Source organism: Martes martes (genome assembly GCF_963455335.1).
Source record: "Martes martes genome assembly, chromosome: 14".
In the NCBI taxonomy this organism is placed as follows: Eukaryota; Metazoa; Chordata; class Mammalia; order Carnivora; family Mustelidae; genus Martes; species Martes martes.
This window is the reverse complement of record NC_137902.1, coordinates 38,199,042-38,216,392: the sequence shown is the minus strand read 5'-3', so window position 1 is coordinate 38,216,392 and position 17,351 is coordinate 38,199,042. Positions and strand designations below refer to the sequence as shown.

General features: G+C 53.9%; 1 protein-coding gene across 3 annotated transcripts; it reads left to right on the top strand.

The window, feature by feature from the left end:
• Positions 1-1,277: 1,277 nt before the first annotated feature.
• On the top strand, positions 1,278-16,746 carry CXCL12 (C-X-C motif chemokine ligand 12). Of its 3 annotated transcripts, none has more exons than XM_080822589.1 (4): positions 1,278-1,410; positions 5,573-5,690; positions 8,148-8,234; positions 13,491-16,746. In XM_080822589.1, exons 1-4 carry the CDS (start codon positions 1,350-1,352, stop codon positions 13,504-13,506), a joined length of 282 nt encoding a protein of 93 aa, XP_080678715.1. In that variant the 5' UTR covers positions 1,278-1,349; the 3' UTR covers positions 13,507-16,746. The 3 variants fall into 3 exon arrangements, with proteins under 3 accessions (XP_080678715.1, XP_080678714.1, XP_080678716.1); XM_080822588.1 differs by lacking the exon at positions 13,491-16,746 and adding an exon at positions 10,909-11,095; XM_080822590.1 differs by lacking the exon at positions 13,491-16,746 and having other exon boundaries at positions 8,148-9,781.
• Positions 16,747-17,351: the final 605 nt, after the last annotated feature.

Sequence of the window (17,351 nt, the reverse complement as noted above, 5' to 3'; positions counted from 1 at the left end):
GGGCCCCGCCCATTCCCCCTAGGGTCCAGACTGGGGGACTTCCCAGGTACAGAGATCTGTCCGTCCCCCATACGCACTCCTTGGATGGGGCCAGGTACAGAATCCACACTACTAGGGAGTAAGGGCAAGAGGAGGTAGCTGGAGCATCCTGTGGTCACCAGTGAGGCCTCAACGCGTGCTCCTCTCAACCCTGCGCCTCCTGGGCCGCCTGCCTGCACCCATCCCTGCTAGCTGAAGCCGTCTCCGGGTGTCCAGGTTGGGGCACCGCCTGCCAAGAGTTCAGACACCGCCCGGGCACGACTCTTTTTGTGGACCAGGAGGGCCGATGCCAGGAGTACTGTCGAGGGAAAGAGGGGGAGTTCTCTCAACACTTTGGGTCGCGCAAGACATTCATTGGGAGACGGAGAAAATGATGAAGTTTAAAAATTTTTTCTAGCTTCCATTTATTAAGTACTATGTGCGGGATTCAATGGTGAGCACTTCACGGTGGAGAGAGGAGTCCAAACATTTCCCCCACTTACTCTCGGCAGGCTGGGGACTGTGGTCAGCCCATTTCAGTTGAGAGAACAAAGGCACAGCGAGCCAAGTACATTCACGCCTACTTAGAATCCAGGTTAAATTCACGGAGCCCCAGAGTGGACTGCTTTTGTTTCCTCTGGGCAACACGGCGTTCTATTTTAGATTCGCAGTTTTACAGGTGAGAAAACTGAGGCTTGGCTACTAAGTGATGGCATCGGCTTGGGATGGGATTCGCTCCTTCTGCAGACTGGTCTCCCTCCCTTGGGTCAAGCTCGCGGGGACGCAGCGCAGCGATCCTGGGCCGGTGGCCACCTCCAGGTTCTAGACTCCAAAAACGGGACGCTCGCCCTTGCTACCTCAGGCCTAGCCGGCACACACCGTCTTGCTTATCATTGGTCCTCATTCGCTTCCCGCCTCTGGGACTCCATCTGTCCACCTGCTAAGTGGGGACAATACCTAGCCTTGAGCCCCGCTCACGGCCCGGCTGGGTTGCCTCCTTGCAGGTCGAGCCTGACAGAGCAAGGCCCCGCGGAACCAGAGGAGGTCAGAGGCCAGAGCGCACCGCAGCGCCGGGGGCACACCGGGCTCGGAGGGGGCGGGGAGGGGACAGGAGGGGCGGCCGTGTGGGAGGGGGACGCGCGCCCCAGCCCCCCGCCGCCGCCCGGCTGCCGCTCCAGGCCCGCCCCTCGCCGCGCGCCCCGCCCCACCCCGCCCCGCCCCGCTCTCGCCTCTAAAGTGCCCGGCGCGCGCCTCCCGCCGCCGCACTTTCACTCTCCGCCACCGCGTTCGCTCTGCGTCCCGCCTGAGTCCGCCCGCCGCGCGCCGGTGCCATGAATGCCAAGGTCGTCGTCGTGCTGGCCATCGTGCTGGTTGCGCTGTGCCTCAGCGACGGTGAGTGCGCTCCGCGGCGGAGGCGTAGGCGCCAGGCTCCTTGCGGGACCGCGGCTCCTCTGCCTGCGCCCGCGCTGTCCCGAACGGACCCAGTTCGCGCCGCTTTGCACCGGGGAGGTCGAGGCAGCCCCCTTCTTGGGGCGCGCTCCCTCGGGGTGCGGCGCTCAAAGCGCAGCAGCACCACCCGCGCCGAAGCTTCGCACTCCGCCTCGGGACTCGGGTCCGGGACGCGGGGCAGCGGCAGCACAGGGTCGGGCAGGGTTCCCTGGCCGGGAGAGCTCCGGGAGCGCGGGGAAGCAGAGCGGAGTCGGCAGCCGCGGGCCCCGGGGGTGGCGCGTCCAACCTTGCCCAGCTGGTGATCTCCAGCGCGCGGCTCGGTTTCTCGAGGGGAAGGGACTCGGGAGGCCCCGCGGCGCCGGGCGCGGGAGACGCGTGTGCGAGAGAGCGCTTCGCCAAGTCTGTCTCTCATCGCGACGCGCGGGCGGTGGCGGCGCGGTCAGGGGCTGCTGCGCCGCGTCCCCTCCATGCGAGGCTGGTCCTCTCTCCGCACCCACCCGAGCGAGGCTTCGCGGGCGAGCCAAACGGAGCAGCTGTCGGGTTTGCACCACCCGCCCGCCGCGCTTCTGCACAGCCCCGCGGTCCGCAGCGACGCGAACGAACCCGGGCGCGCGTCCAGCCTGCTTCCTGGCCTCTTGCCGGGGTCACCGAAGAGAAACCCAGGGGCCGCCGGGGTCGCTCATCCCCTCCCCTGCCCCCCAAACACACCTGCAGCCTGGCGCCTTTGTCACCGGCCAAGCCATTGCTCTTACCTCGGAAGGAGCGCGCAGCCGAGTTCAATCGCCAAGGCCTTAGGCCACTGGGAAAGGTGGTGTCCTGTTTCACTGGGAGAGGGGGAGCCCCTTTTTTTTGTCCCTTCTGAAGCTTAAGAGAAATCTGGCTGTCCTGTCACAGGACACCACTGCTGCAAACCAAAATAAATTGTTGTGTTTAAACACACAAAACAAGCCACGTTAGCCAGGCCACGCTGTCCTTTCTTGGCTGCGAAGTTGCCAACAAACCCTGCAAAGGGCTGAAGGACGCTGGGAGTGCTCTTGGGGCAGCCACGGTCCAGGCAGGGCCTGAGCCCCCACAGCTCTAGGCTGGGTTCCAGCTGCAGACCCTCTTCTGCATCCTGGCAGTGGACTAGAAGCCAGGTGGGTGAGGTGAGGGTAAGGTGAGCGAGTGTGGAAGCAGAGCCCGAACTCCCAGGGGTTCACAACTGACTGCCTGGGGAGTGTTTTTTTAAAGTGTAGCAAGTTAAGGGGCACCTGGGTGGCTCCGGCTCCGTTGGTTAAGTGTCAGACTCTTGATCTGAGCTCCGGTCTTGATCTCAGGGTGGTGAGTTCAAGCTTGGAGTCTGGGGGTAGGGGGAATGTAGCAAGTTGCTGGGCAGAGCTGCAGAGGGACTGAGTGGAAGGCAATCTGGATTTTACCGCCTAGCTGAAAAAGTATGTGAGGCTGACTCTCCACACTGACCCCCAAGGTCATGGGGGACACTGGTTTGAGCATTAACATTTGAGTGGCTGGTGAGAGTAGAGCTGTCATTGGGCACCTCTGTAGAGAGATGGTGCTGCCCCCCTTCCCTGGGGAGCTGCAGAAAGGTTGGGAATGCCAAGACCCACTCAGGGTATTGAGTCCTAGGCACAGCTGACCTGGAAGGAGCACAGAGGGAGTGGGAGTCTCATTAACAGAGTCATCCTGACCCTGGGAAGGGTTGGTTGCTTGCCTCTCTGAGTTGCCCTCTTGGCAGCCAAGTGTCCAGGACAGGGTCCCAGGCTGGAGGCTGGTCGGCTTCTCCTTGCATTCATAGGCTAGAATGTACTTTTTGACCTTCTGGAGCCTGTGAACAAAGCTGACCTTGGAGACACCCTTGTTTCCAGGGTCAGGCTCGGGTTCCCGCCCTCCCTCCACTGGCTGACCTCAGCCAAGCAGCTGGGGCCCTGGTTGCCCTGGGCTTTCAGTAGTTAAATCTAGGGTGAACTCCATTCTGAGACCTCACTGGAGAAGGTGGCCAGGGCTCCTTTCTGTGTTAGAGTGGAAGGTTCGCTTGGAACTGCTCTTGAACAGAGCCAAGTTCACCACTTACGATCTGGTAACATCTAGGCGAATCACCTACACACTGAGTCACCTCCAAATCAGTTGGGAAAGTTAGTAATATTGACAAAAAGCTGGAGAGGACACAGGTGGACATAGCACTGCTTTTAGTAAGAGCCGTTGGTGCTCTGTCACTTTAAAAAACCTGTTGAAAGTCCCCACTTGACAGGCAACTAACTGGGTCCTGGGAGCAGGAATACGAATTGCCTTTGAAGGAAATGGATAATCCCAGGGGGTAGAGGGGGGGAAAGAAAAGAGAAAGCCTGTGTTTTGAGCTCAGAATCAGCTCTGATTTCTGGCCTGATCTCCACTGCTGCTTGGTTAGCCGACCCAGACTAGCTTCCCTACCCACCTCTGGGAGAGCAGCACCCCCCACCAGCTGCAGCACTCACACTGTATACCTTTCAGCTCGCTGCTGCTCTAGGCTTGGGACCCCTCCTGTGTCACTGCCCAAGCCCAGGGCTCCAGTCCCTACTCGGCCCAGGAGGACCCAGGAGAATTCCAGGGAGACTGGAGGTGGGACACTCAGAGGGGAGACTTCCGACTTTTCCTTTACCCTGTCCACCCAGCCCTTAGCCCCGGGGTCCCTTTCTCAGGCGATCTGGTTCCAGGGCAGTATGGGCAGGATAGTAGGAGCTTCCCCTGCAGGGACTGGGTGCCCTGGCTGAAGGCCAGACCCCAGCAGAGACTTTCTGGAGTCACTTAAGTATACAGCAAAGGCTGCTCCAGGTGCTCTCCAGTACCCCGTACCCCAAGTCTGAGCACCATGAAGCCAGGCTCTTTCCTTACCAGTTTTTAGGGAACCACGTTTGATTCTAGAGGGCTGGTGGTCTACTTTTTTCCCTGACTTGTTGGCCAAATAGGCTGCCCTTTGCAGGCTCTGCCATCTCTCAGCTGAATGCAGCCTTGAGAAAAATGAAGAAGTCCCTTACTCACAAGGTTTCTCGAAGCTCCCCCAGCTCTCTTGCCTGAAATGCAGAACTTCAGGACCAGCAGGAGGCCTCTGGGAGCTCTGTAAAGAGCAATCCTTTTTTTTTTTTTTTAAATCTCTGGACTAAGTATTCTCAGACATACATTTAATCCCTGATGAAAGGATCCACAAATTCAAATAATTTGGGGTATTAAGTAGGGCTTGGATAAAATCTGCAGGGGAAAAAAAAAAACCACGAAGATCCCAACCCCCCCTAAGGCTTGCAATCCTAGACTTAGAGGGTGAGTGGTGGGTTCTGCAGGAGCCCTTTGCTTATTTAAACTAATGAGTGTCAATTATGGCATTTTGCAAATTGGTGAATTGGCAAACAAAGAGGTAACATAACCCAGGAAGCTCTAGCATCTCTGCACAATGAAAGCCACCTCTGACTCCAGCCCTGGTAATCGTCCTGCCTTCAGGGGAGTGCTGGGTTGGAGGAGGAGGGGGCTTGGCCTGCCCTCTGGGGACTCCCAGGTAGAAAGCCTGCCAGGATTCTTTTGTGGTTGCCTGGGTTTAAGGTGAATGAGAGGGGAGAAGATTGCAGGAGGGGGAGGGCAGCATTCCCCTGAGGAGCTGCAGTGGCTCCTGGAACCAGAGGGAGCCAGGAGCCTCCTGCTTCCCCCTCCTCCTTCCCTGAGTATGGAGGGCTTTCTTAGTTGGCCCTGGAGGAGTTTACTTTGCAGAGATTACCTGGGAACCCCAGTTACCTCGGACTGAAACAGTTCTGTCCTGGGATTAATATACTTGATCTTAAGATGCCTGAGCAAGGAGCTGCTTTTAATTTCCCAGGCCCCTAGAGTCCAGCACTCTACTCTGCAGGGCCATTTGCCCTGTGGTCCTATGGAAGCTGGGCCTGCCCCCTCTCCTTCCCCCCCCCCCCGGGGCTCACTGTACGGCCCAAGAGCTCTTAGCAAGGATGCCCCAGTAACTAGTCCCATGGCTCTTGATCCTAAGCATAATTCCTCCACCTTACCCCTCAGCCGTGGACCCACACATGCTTATATCCCCACAGTCCGGCAGGATCGTAACAAACCGCCCTGTTTTCACTACCTCTTCTAGGGAAACCGGTCAGCCTGAGCTACAGATGTCCTTGCCGATTCTTTGAGAGCCACGTTGCCAGAGCCAACGTCAAGCATCTCAAAATCCTCAACACTCCGAACTGTGCCCTTCAGATCGTGTAAGTGTGAACATCAGCTTCAGGAGGGTTGCGTCTAGTGGGCATAGTAGCTCCTAACTCCAAACTTGTCAAAGCTAGAGAATCAACACATGCTGAGCGGCTGGCCTTGAACTTGGCATAATTAGAGGCAGCTGTGATGACCAGGAGGCCTTTGGGTATGCCACTGCACCAGAGTTTCAAAAGCCACTCTTACCCTTGGCACCCTGCTGCGCTCCAACTTGTTCTTGCCTCTTTTTTCCCCAAATTTCCTCCTTTAGCACAGGAGAGGGAGGGATGCCTTCAGACTAGAAACGAGGAGTTTCTGCTGAAGTCCAGTAAATGAACCAGCCCTCTGCAGGTCACAGGTGTCTGTCCTGCCAGTTCCCAGACTTTGGTGTTCTAGATCCTTCCTTTCTCACATAGCAGAATCTCACAAGACCCCAGTTCAGGTTAAGTGGTCTTTAACCGTTGGGTAAAACTCAAACTTTCAGCTCACTTAACTGCTTTGTCTCGAACACAACACACGAGTTTTTGTTTTTGCTGGTGTTGATGGCAACCGCTTGTGTTTGCTGTCATTCGTGTGGGAAACGAGACAAATGAAAATCACCCCCAGAGAACACATGAAAACCTCTCGCCAGGTACAGGAAGCTGGGTGGGGTTCAGTGAGGGAGCCTCGCACAGCCGCTCACTGCTTGGCTCTCACGTGCTCGAGTGCACCCCTGCTTGCCCCTAGCGAGTGTGGTCAGGGGTCTAGACGCAGGGGTGCTGGGGCTCAGGGTCTCTGGTGGGAACCTTACCTCCTGAAAATTCCCAGCGCTGAGAATGGGCTGGGGCCACAGCAGTGGGATGAAACCTGCAATTTGAAGGTGAAAATGAAGCCTTTCTCCCTAATACCAACTGTTTGGACGTTTGATTTTGTCTTTTTTTTTTTTTTTTTTTTTTTGCCAGCCTTGGCTGCCTTGAATGTGTTTGTCGCTTACAGAATGTTTTAGGCCACTGGAAGATGAATGTTTTTTCACTGACTTTGCTTACAAATACTCTCTCCTTTGAGAGGTGTTTTGTCAGATGTGGAATTGAGCCCCATAGACCTGCTTTGCAGTTTGCATTGCGCCGGGACACTTGCTAGGAATGCACCTCAAAGTGAAAGAAGCAGGCCTGGGCAGACACAGAATCACCTGTGTCAGTCACTTCACAGGCAGGCTGTAGGATTCCCATGGGTATCCCCAAGCCACTGTGCCAGCCTGAGTTGTCCTCACACACCCATGAGTGGCTGGGCAGGGGTGTCCTCAGGCTGCTTGAGGTTACTGGTATCCAAGGCTCTATGGAGGGGGACCCAGAGAGAGAAGTCCAGTCTGCCCCCAGGAGGTGCCTGGTGGGGAGGTGTGAGTGGAGCCGAGAAGTGGAGGAAGGTGCCCTGTGAATTTTTAAAAAGCAAATGCAACCACAGAGCATTCAGTAAACTTGTAAAATCTCTCTGGAAACCACTTTCTGGCAAATTACCTCCACTATCCTTCCCTTCACCTGCATAGTCCCTCCCTCACTGTCCTGTCACCCTCCACCCGCACTGTACTTCCCTCACTGTCCTCTCACCCCACCATCCTCACTGTCCCTCTCCACTGCCCTGTCACCCCCTACACGCACAGTCCCTCCCCGACCTGAGCTGTCCCTCTCCCACTGTCCTGTCACCCACCATCCACACAGTCCCTCCCTCATGTCCTGTCATGCCCCACCCCCACTGTCCCTCCCTCACTGTCTTGTCACTCTCCATCCACACAATTCCTCCCTCTCTGTTCTGTCACCCCCGACCTGTGCTGTCCCTCCCCCACTGTCCTGTCACCCCCACCCTTACTGTCCTTCCCCCACTATCCTGTCACACCCCCCCCACCCGCACTGTCCCTCCCTCATGCTCTGTCACATCTCTTCCCCAAACTATTGCAATCCCTCTTTTCAAATCTCCTAATTCCGGACTTACTCTTAAATCAGTCTCCCATGTACTTTCAAGATGATCCATCCAAATAAAAGTCTGCCTTTGTCCGTCTCCAGCCTCAGTCCCCGTAATCTTGCAGAGAAAACCCTACTCTTTTGCCCTGACATCCAGCCACCTGCTTCTCGGGCAGCCCACCCTCCTCCACGCCCTCAGTGCACATACCCCCTTTGATGCCTTTGCTCTTGCTTCCCTCCCTCTGTATTCCACCTGCCTAGCCCCTCCGTGTCCTCCCAAGGCCAACTCACATGTTCCCTGGCGTGTGCTCCCCCCGGACTCCCCTGTGAAGGCACGTTCCACCTTCCCGTATCTGCCGGGGGACTCGGTCCGCTGCTAGGGACGGGATTCCCCACCTTGAGTTCCTCCTGAACCCGAGCCTGCCAAGGAGGTCCCGGTGCTCGTGGGGGCCCTGACGCGGGCAATGAGCCAATGCCCAGGTCACGACGAGCCCCCTTCCGCTCAGCCTCATACTGTTGCCTCTTCCGTCCTGGCAGGGCGAGGCTGAAGAACAACAACAGACAAGTGTGCATTGACCCGAAACTGAAGTGGATTCAGGAGTACCTGGAGAAAGCTTTAAACAAGTAAGCACATCAGCCAGAAAGGACTTTCCGCTAGACCAATTGAGGAAAGCTAACACCGTACGGCAGATGGAGGGAGAGGTGTGGGGGCGGAGGGCCTGGATGGGGAGGCCCAGGTGTGCCTGGGGGGCAGAGCACGGACCTGGGAATGGGCTTGAGGTCTGCCCAGCATGTAGAACCGCATTTAGAGCGTCTGGTACGATCCTGCAGCTTCTGTTCACCTGTGCCCCAGACCCTCGTGCATTGGCTGTTTTATAACTGGGGTTTTTCTAAGAAATCATGTTGTCCCAACAGCATTTCCCACTGCCCGCTCTCTCCCAATCATCACAACCCTCATCATTCCCATTATCTTTTTTTTTTTTTTAAATCAGTGATTTCTTCAAGATCTGTATTTGGTTTTGCTTTGGAGCGTTTCTTCCTTGCCCCCAGGGCCTCTGGGCACAGTCAGGTGATGGCCAAGCATGGAGCTCAGAAAAGCATCCTTCCTCCAGACTCCCAGGCTTGGAGGAAGGCGGAGGGTGGCCTCCGCAGGGGGTGCCCCTCTGGAATGACACCCCCCCCCCACCGCAGGTGACTCAGATACTGGCCAGTGCTAGGCAGCGGCCACCACATCCACCTCCTCTTTCAGGCTCCATGATTGGCTCTGTAGGCTCCATGTAGAAGCTCCTGTCACTGGGGACTGTGCTCAGAGACCCCCTCCCGGCCATTCCCAGGCCTCTCCCTGCCTCCAGTAACATGCTTCCTCTTGCTTCGGCTTCTCATTTCTGTACATGCTCAGTGGGGAGGAGGGTGATTGCCAGGGCGCTGCCCTGCAGCCCCCTCCTCCCTTGGCCCTCCCCCGCACCACCCCTCAGGCCCTCTGTGAGAATCTTCTCTGGCCTTCTCCGCAATGGGGCTGGCCCTCTCCTGGGGTGGGTTGCTGGAGATCATGTCTCCACCTTCCCTCAAAAGGCCAGTCTTTGCAGAATCAAATGCAGTTTTCAATCTGTGAACTTATTTTGAGGAATTCGGTTTCTGTGATCGCCTCTGAGGCTTTTATAAGCCACGGAGAGGCTCTGCACACTGTGAGGGCTCTGCAATCAGAAGCAAACAAAATAAATGAAGAAATGAGCCTCTTGCCACGAACCCCTCCTCCTGAAACCACGGCAGGGTTTCGGTTTCCAGGCAGAAACGTTGGCAAGGTGACATTTCCCTGCATAAATGCGATCCACAGATGGGCCTGGTGGTATTTGTAACTTTTTGCAAGGCATTTTTTATATATTTTTTGTGCACATTTTTTTATGTTTCTTTAGAAAACAAATGTATTTCAGAATATATTTATAGTCGAACAATTCATATATTTGAAGTGGAGCCATATGACGGTCAGTAGGTTACATTTCTCTATTCTCTTGACCCACTGGCAATTTGTAAAGAAATATATATGATCTATAAATGTGATTACAGCTTTTTAATGTTAGCCACAGTGTATTTTTTCACTTGTACTAAAATTGTATCAAATGTGACATTATATGCACTAGCAATAAAATGCTAATTGTTTCATGGTACCGACATCCTACTGGACGTGGGAATTTATTTACCGGAAGTAAAATCCATCAGCTGTTAGACACGGGGCTCAGATGCATTTGTGGAGTTGATGGAAGTTGATGGAGGTTAAGGTGGCCTGCTGGGTAGGTGCCTTAGGTCCCTCCTGCCGACTTCACTTATGAGCGTGGGCCTCGCTCAGGAGCACACGAGAGCTGCAACTCAAGTTTTTGTGCCTTCTTTTTTTTTTTTTTTTTTTAACCCAATGGAAACAGCAGTGCCAGTTTTCTGAAGAATAACATTTGACGCACTAATTCCTCTTCCCTTTCCTCCTCTTCCTTGGTTCTCCTAACATCCCCCACGTAATCTCCAGAGACTCAACTCTCATAATATCCAGCTTTCCCATTTGCCCATGTAAAAATCCCATAATTCTAGGCCATGGTTAATAGCTTTCACAGGAACAGGTGGCTTACCCCATAAATCATTAAATACCATTCAGCTTGAATCATTTTAATGTGACAATCATGAGCCAGTTGCTCTAATCGAATTCTGCTAACCAGCTCTCTCCCTTGCCCTCCAGAACAATCCCAGTCATTCCCAGGGGGTGTCCCCAGGCATCCAGAAAGGAGAAGTGGGATCAGGCCCACCTTCTTTCTCCTCTCCTGGATGGCTGCCTGAATGCAAAGCGTGATTCAGTCTGAAATGCAGGTATTTTCTGTAGGGACAGCAGAGTTCAGCTCTGTACTGAAAAAGGAATGAGGCCAGAGGAGATGGGATTGAGGTGAGTTAGAAGGCCAAGTCCAGCCTGGCCCGGATGGCGTCCTTCGCACCCTTTCAGATGTGAATGCCGTTCAGGGTTGTAAGCCTCAGGCAGTAGCTGGAGGCAGGGCCAGGCTGGCCCCTCGGCCCACAGCTATAGGCTGTAACCAGTTCCCAGGTGTTCTGGAAGGCCAGCTAACATTTTTCTTTGAATTGGGGAAAATGTCCGATTTATTTTAATGAAGTACTGATGGACGGTGCTTTGCCCAGGGGGCTCCAGCCCTAAGACTGAAGCCAGAGTTAAACAGACACCCAGGGAAGTGTTAGAGATTGTGCAGACTGAAACAGACCCCTGTGTATTTCAACATCATTAATAGTTCTACTGATTTTATCTAAGGGGGCGCAGAGAAGAAAAAATGGGGAAAAAAGAAAAGATAGGAAAAAAGAAGCGACAGAAGAAGAGAAAGGCTGCTCAGAAAAGGAAAAACTAGTTATCTGCCACTTCGAGATGGACCGCAGTGCACGCTGCTCTTGTCTCCCCCCGGCGCTTTGTAAATTTGCTCTAACCCTCCTCCAGGGCAGACCCCCTGCCTTCCAAGCGGGGGCTCAGACCTCCATGGAGGAGCGGTGCTCCTGTGGCCTGACTGGCCCCTGTATTTATGTGCATTTTCAGGCCCTTCCTGGTCTGCTAAGTTATGAAGAAAGTAGTTGTGCAGAGACTGGGGCGGCGGTCTGGGGTGAGGAGGAGACTGTGCTCGCGACTCTGTCTAGCGTGGCCCAGGGTCTCTCCAGCACTGCCCTGGGCTGCCCAGCCTCCCACCCCGCCCTCCACTCACTCTCTCTGAAGGGCCAGTGACTGCTCTGGAGCCCACATGGCTCCACACATTCGAGATCTGTCTTCCTGCTGAGGCCAGGGTGGGGCTGCCCTGCCCTGCCCTGCACGGAGCCGTGACTAGCCCAGCAGCGGGAGCCTCGGCCAGCAAGGGACATGCACCTCCTGCCCTCCCCTTGACCACGGCCAGTGCCACCCGTCACCACCTTCGTGGGGCACCTGTGGCCGTGCCTTTTGCAGGTGCTCACTGACTTTTTTCCCAAGTGCCTGCTGCCTGGCCGTCCACCCCTCTGATGCGCGGGGTGGGATTCGTCTGGCAGCCCCTCCCAAGGCTGTGAGAGTGGCTTTACCTCCGAGCAGGGGTGCTTTCTGCACGCCAGGTGCGGAAGGTGGGTGGGAGCTCCACATTCCCAGGGAGCAGCTGTGGAAATACTTCTCAGGGAGCCTCTTGGCCCGGCAATTCACTTTACAGATTCTTTAAACGGGTCCCCAATGTGGAGGAACTGTGTGAAAGGCCTGTTTCTCCCACCCACCTCCTGCTGGGTGAGGCTCTGTGACCCTGTGCGATTAGGTTCCAGGACACAGCTGCCGCAGCCCTCACTTATGGGAAATATCTGCTTCAAGTGAACATGGTGTTCTAGAAAGTTCTAGAACTTTCCTCATACCACCCACAGATTGATGTCTAAGATTTCTTGCCAAGTCTCTTTAATTTGGACCAGAAGGAGGGGGATCCCATGGGAGAGCAAGGCCCTGATTTCAGTAATACTTTGAGAAAGGACACCTCGGATATCTGCACTGTTCTCCCTGTCCTCCTGTCCCTCATAAACACTCAGCCTGCACCCCAGGCCCTTGGTCGTACGTAATTCAGCATGTGGACACAGAAAGATGAAGTGGTTGGAGGTCAGAACAGATGGAATGAGGAGAAGAAAATCCCAGGTCCCTGCGTGTCCCACTCAACCTGGAGCACTGTGTTCCCTTCTGCTTTAGTGCCGTCCTCTGTGACAGCAGCGCAGAGCATGTGGCATTCCTTGTTTCCATCAGGGAAGTGTCCTGCCAGGATGCTGCAGCCAAAGACCTTTTAGTCCCCATCGCCGTCCCTTTTATCCAGCCGACTCTCAGCCTGCACCCCTCTGGCCAGCCCTAGGGTCAGCAGACCTGCTCTCGGGCATGTGGGGAGCCCACCCCCTCTCCACCCTCTCCGCCTCGGAAGGCATTGGGCAGTTTGCTGGTCTGCCCCGGGCCGCAGTCTTATGTGGAAGCCAGCAATGGGCCTGGTCGGGGAACCTTGGCTGGAGTAGCCCACCTCTTACATAAGCGTCTTAGAGCCGGTCACACCTGAGGTCCCAGGCTCTCCATTCTTGATCCAGCAGGATTAGCACATCTCTGTGCCCAGAGAGGGGTGGCAGGTCCAACCTGTACACCACAGAGACCTACTCACCATCTAGCCGTGGTGGGCAGGGGGGTTTGCCGTGGGGACTAAGACAGCTGGCCCCACATTAAGAAAAGCAAACAAGCTCCAGACTGTCCTTCTATGACTCCATTGGCCTTGGGCCCTCATGCTACCTGACAAGGCAACCCAGTGTCCTGGAAGAGTGAAGAGCCGGCCTCCATTCCATTGTGGGTTGAAACTAGGCCGTGCTCTCTCAGGGCACTCGCGCGGTGCTGGCCCAGAGACCCCGGGGCCAGTCGGCAGGGCTGGGGTGTCGATGGAGGTGGTTGATGGTGCCAAGGCCTCGGAGGAGCAGGCAGCCTCCTCCAGGCTGGGTGTGTGTTGGGGCCACACTCAGGCGAGGGTGCTGGCAGCCCTCCATGTGTGCTGGGCTCGGGCAGGGTGCCTGCCTGCCCTGTCGTGTGACCACTGTGCCGTGTTGTCTGTCCATGCGCCCTTATTCATCCGCTGTGCCCCATGCTGGCCGCGCCCTCTGTCTTCACTTCCCAACTTCCACCCCTCCCTCCGCTTCAGCAACCCCCCCACCAGCTGCCTCTCTCCCTACCCTCCCCCTTCCCAGGGCCTCGGAAAGCCGCCGATTTGGAAGTCAGGAGTTGGGGGCCCCGCCACCGCCGCGGGGGGCTTGGCGTCTCAGGCATGCAGCCTGGCCGCTGTGGGAACCCGCCTTAATGGTGTCTCCCTCTGTTCTTGTTAACAGGAGGTTCAAGATGTGAGAGGCGCAGGTGGGGTCAGACGCCTGAGGAAACCTTACAGTAGGAGCCCGGGTCTGAAAGCAGTGTTAGGAAGAGCCCGCAGCGGCTCCCCTGCACCCAGGCAGGGCCCAGTGCATTTCCAAGGGCTTCATTCTGCACAGTTTGCCTTATTTTCACCATTTGATTATGTAGCAAAATATATGGTGTTTACTCTTCATTTAGTTTGATTATCCAATGTCACTGGTGACAGATAGGAACTTAGACTAAGGCCATTACTTTACTTGCTATCTTACGGTATCTTCCCCATGGAGCCCCTCACCTGGCCCGAGGTTCCTGAGTGTTGTAACTCCCTGAGCTGTGCAGGCTGGGACCCCCAATCACCCTGTCCTAGGATGGAGAGCCACCAGGAAGTATCAGAGCCCACCAGCCTGGGCAAACCCTAGTGAAGGCTGCCCTTGTGCAGGGGGTAGAGGAGGGCTGGGTTTAGAGGGCCAGGCAGAAGCCTCACCCTTCCCTGGAGTGAGGCCTGGGGTCTTCCCCTTCAGTGAGCATCACAGAGCTTCCCCCAGCCGAGGCAGGCAGGAGTGTGAGGCTGGGGTAGGGGGAGACACGCCCCTCATCCTGAGCTCTTCTCTACATCCCATCACGTTCTTCTCATCACTGTCTCTCTCATCCATCGTCATGTGTATCCAAGACTGTCTCCATCACCCCGGAAAAAGACTCTCTCAAGATCAAAGCTTTCATTTAAACTGGGCACCAAGAAGCAAATCAAAATGTCTTGTGTTACCATGTTCTGAAAACACTGTGCACATCTGTGTCTTGTTCGGAATACCGTCTGTTGTCCAACCCTGTGTTCTTGTTCAAAGCCAATGTCCTCGCTGCATGCACTGTCAGCTCCTCGTATGCAAAGGCTCAGAGTCAGGAGACATCTTTTAACCAGGTTTCTGATTAGGGCCGTGAGCCTCTCGGGTGGACAGCCTGGGTTTCTCCATGGACTGCAAACCCAGGATGGATCCACGGAGCCCAAGGGAATTCGGTTTTTAGCTGGGCTGACCTGTGAGGACGCCAGCCCTCCCTCCATGCTTCCACAGGTGTGAGTATCTCAGAACCACAGAGAGTTTTGTCTCCGTGGCGCCAAGAGCGTGATTCTTTTGGCCGTCACATGAAAAGAATCCTCAACTCTTTTTTGGTTTTTGAAAACCTGATCCACAGAATAATGAATCCTGGACAGGAAGATTCTTTCCCAGTTAAAATCTAACCTCATCTTTTTCCCCACTTGGCAATCCCATCAGCGGCTCCCTTGTAAAGTGGCCTCTGGCCCTGGCCGCTGGAATTGCCTTGTGCTTCCAGAATGTCCAGCAGGGCATTCCTCCTAGAAAAGGGGACATTTGGGAAAGTAGGTTAAAACCTTGACATGTAAAGGGTTTCCCTTTACTGAAACCAGTTTGTAAAGTTGCATTAAGCAGTTTTAAAATACCACTTTTTGAACATTAGGCATTTGAGGGGTTTTTGCTTATTGTCTTTTATATTTCGTCTCATGAATACTTTGCCCCTTTGGTTAAATAGCCCAGGGAAGATTTTTAAATTAAGAAAGAAAAATAGAAGGCTGAAACCGGGAAATGTATCCATCGATAGGACACTGTAAATACTCTACAGAAAGTATATTATAATAAAATAATCTTGAATTGTAGATGTTTTAAGATATAATCATCTTTGGGTTGTCAGTAACGTGTTTAAAGCATTTCCATAAATATTCCTTTATATAGGATCTTCAAGGTAGAAAGCCAGTCCACCAGCCAAACAAAAAACGTGTATCTTCAAGTCAGTTATGTTATATTGAATAAAATAGAGTACAGGGGCCTTTATTAACTATAAGGAATAAAGAACTGATCTCAGGACCCTCTTCTGAAATTAAGCCATCACTGCAGGTCTCCTGAACTATACTATAGGTGAAATGATCGAATTTTCAGTGGGATGGGCATTTTCTTAAGTAATCCAATATAATTTAAAACGCTCATGGAAAATTTGGAACCGTCCTCCCCTGGAATCCATGAACCAGAACCATTAAATCTCTTGCTCCCAGAAAAACAAGGCTCTAAATCTTGACTACAGTCAAAAAAAGAATCATTCCTTTCTCCTCAAAAGAGGGAAAAATAGATAAGAGTAGAAACTGCAGGAAAAGTTATCTGCCTAACAATTGCCCTCCTTGCACTCTGCTCCTGAACAAAGACGGCCTCTTGAAAGCAAATATGCATTTAAATAGTCTATTTGCAAAGGAAAAGGCTCTCTTGATCCCCTTTTGCTTTAAAAGTACAAGTCAAGTGCATCCATGGATTGCGGGTCCCCGGCTGTCCCTCCTTGTCCAGTGCTGCTCGACCTGATCTTCCCTTGGGCTCCTTGTAACCCCCAGGACAGTCCTCCCCCTGCCAGCCTTTGCATCAGGACCCGGGCAGCTGTGGGGCCGGGCTGGGGACGGGACTCGCCCAAGTGCTGTGTGTTTATATCCAAATCTGCGCCATGTGTCGTGTGTACTGTTCTTCGTCCAGCCCTGCTTAGGCGCTGAGACCCCAGCGAGGAGGCTCAGGAGGGGCCTTCTGAGTGTGGGCCTGCCCTCCTGAGCAAGGAGGCTCAGCTTGGAGCAGACGGCCTGAATAGCAGAAGGTTGCAGTCCCCCCTGTGTGAAGCCCAGAGAACTCCTAAGAATTTTTATTGGATCCGATTTCACCTTCCTTTTCTGACTGCTGCCTGATGCTATAGCCATGGGCTCTGGGCAGGGAATTTATCAGCCCTCCAAGCCCCTGCCCCAAGGGGTGCACCCTTCCACAGCAGGATGAGAATTATGGGGTCCCTGTACACATCCTCCCTGACCCATTCCAAGGGATCCCCATCCCTGGGAAGTGCTCCCTAGAAACCTTCAAGTCCCATAAGCAGACCACTGACACGGCCAAGTTGAAAAAAAAAACCTCCCAAGCTACTTGTGGGTCCGTAACCTCGCTGGCGTCTCAGTCTCCAGGCAGTGATGGGTTCAGTGTTAAATGTGATGAATACTGTATTTTGTGTCGTTTAAATACATCTCCCAGATAATGTGAAAATGGTCCAGGAGAAGGCAGCTTCCTGTATGCAGTGTGCTTTTTTTTTTTTTTTTTAAATAACAAATAACAACTCCTTTTGAGAAACAACCATTTCTACTTTGAAGTCATATCAATGAAAAGATGTATATCCACTTACAATTTTCCTAATAAAGACATGTATTCAAATGTAGCAGCCAAGAGTTTGAAATTAGTGTTGCCATTCGGAATTTTCCAAACTTGGTTTTTCTTCCTCCAACCCAGCCCAGAGGAGTCCTGTAATCTTAGCTGCACTGGTTGGTGGAAAACAGGCCATTGCAATCACGCTAATCATAAGGAAGAATTCTGGGGGAATGCTTGCCTCTTCTGGTCAACTGATCCGTAGCGGGTGGGGGGGAAAGGCACTCTCTTCTCTCTAAATGTCCTTGGTTTTGTTGAAATCCCTTGTTAAAGGCAAGCCAGTCCTCTACTCCAGAAGGGATGGTTTTATGCAAGGACCCACATAGTTGCCTGTCAGCTGTGGGTCAGGAGGCCTCCATTTGCTACTTTTGAGGCCTGGTGGAGGAGAACAGCGGCCCATTCCCACAGGCACCGTCAAGGACCCAGTGCCCTGGGCATATTTTCTGTCCTATACTGGGACCTCCTGGAAACTTACTGAATATCTTAATAGCTGCCCACCAGCACTGTCCTGGATAACTTGACCAGGAGGTGAGCCTGGTAGGGTTCTGTCCTCATAGAGGTCAACCTGTCACACTTACTCCTACATTCTTTCTGGTCCACAGTCAACTGTACCAGAAA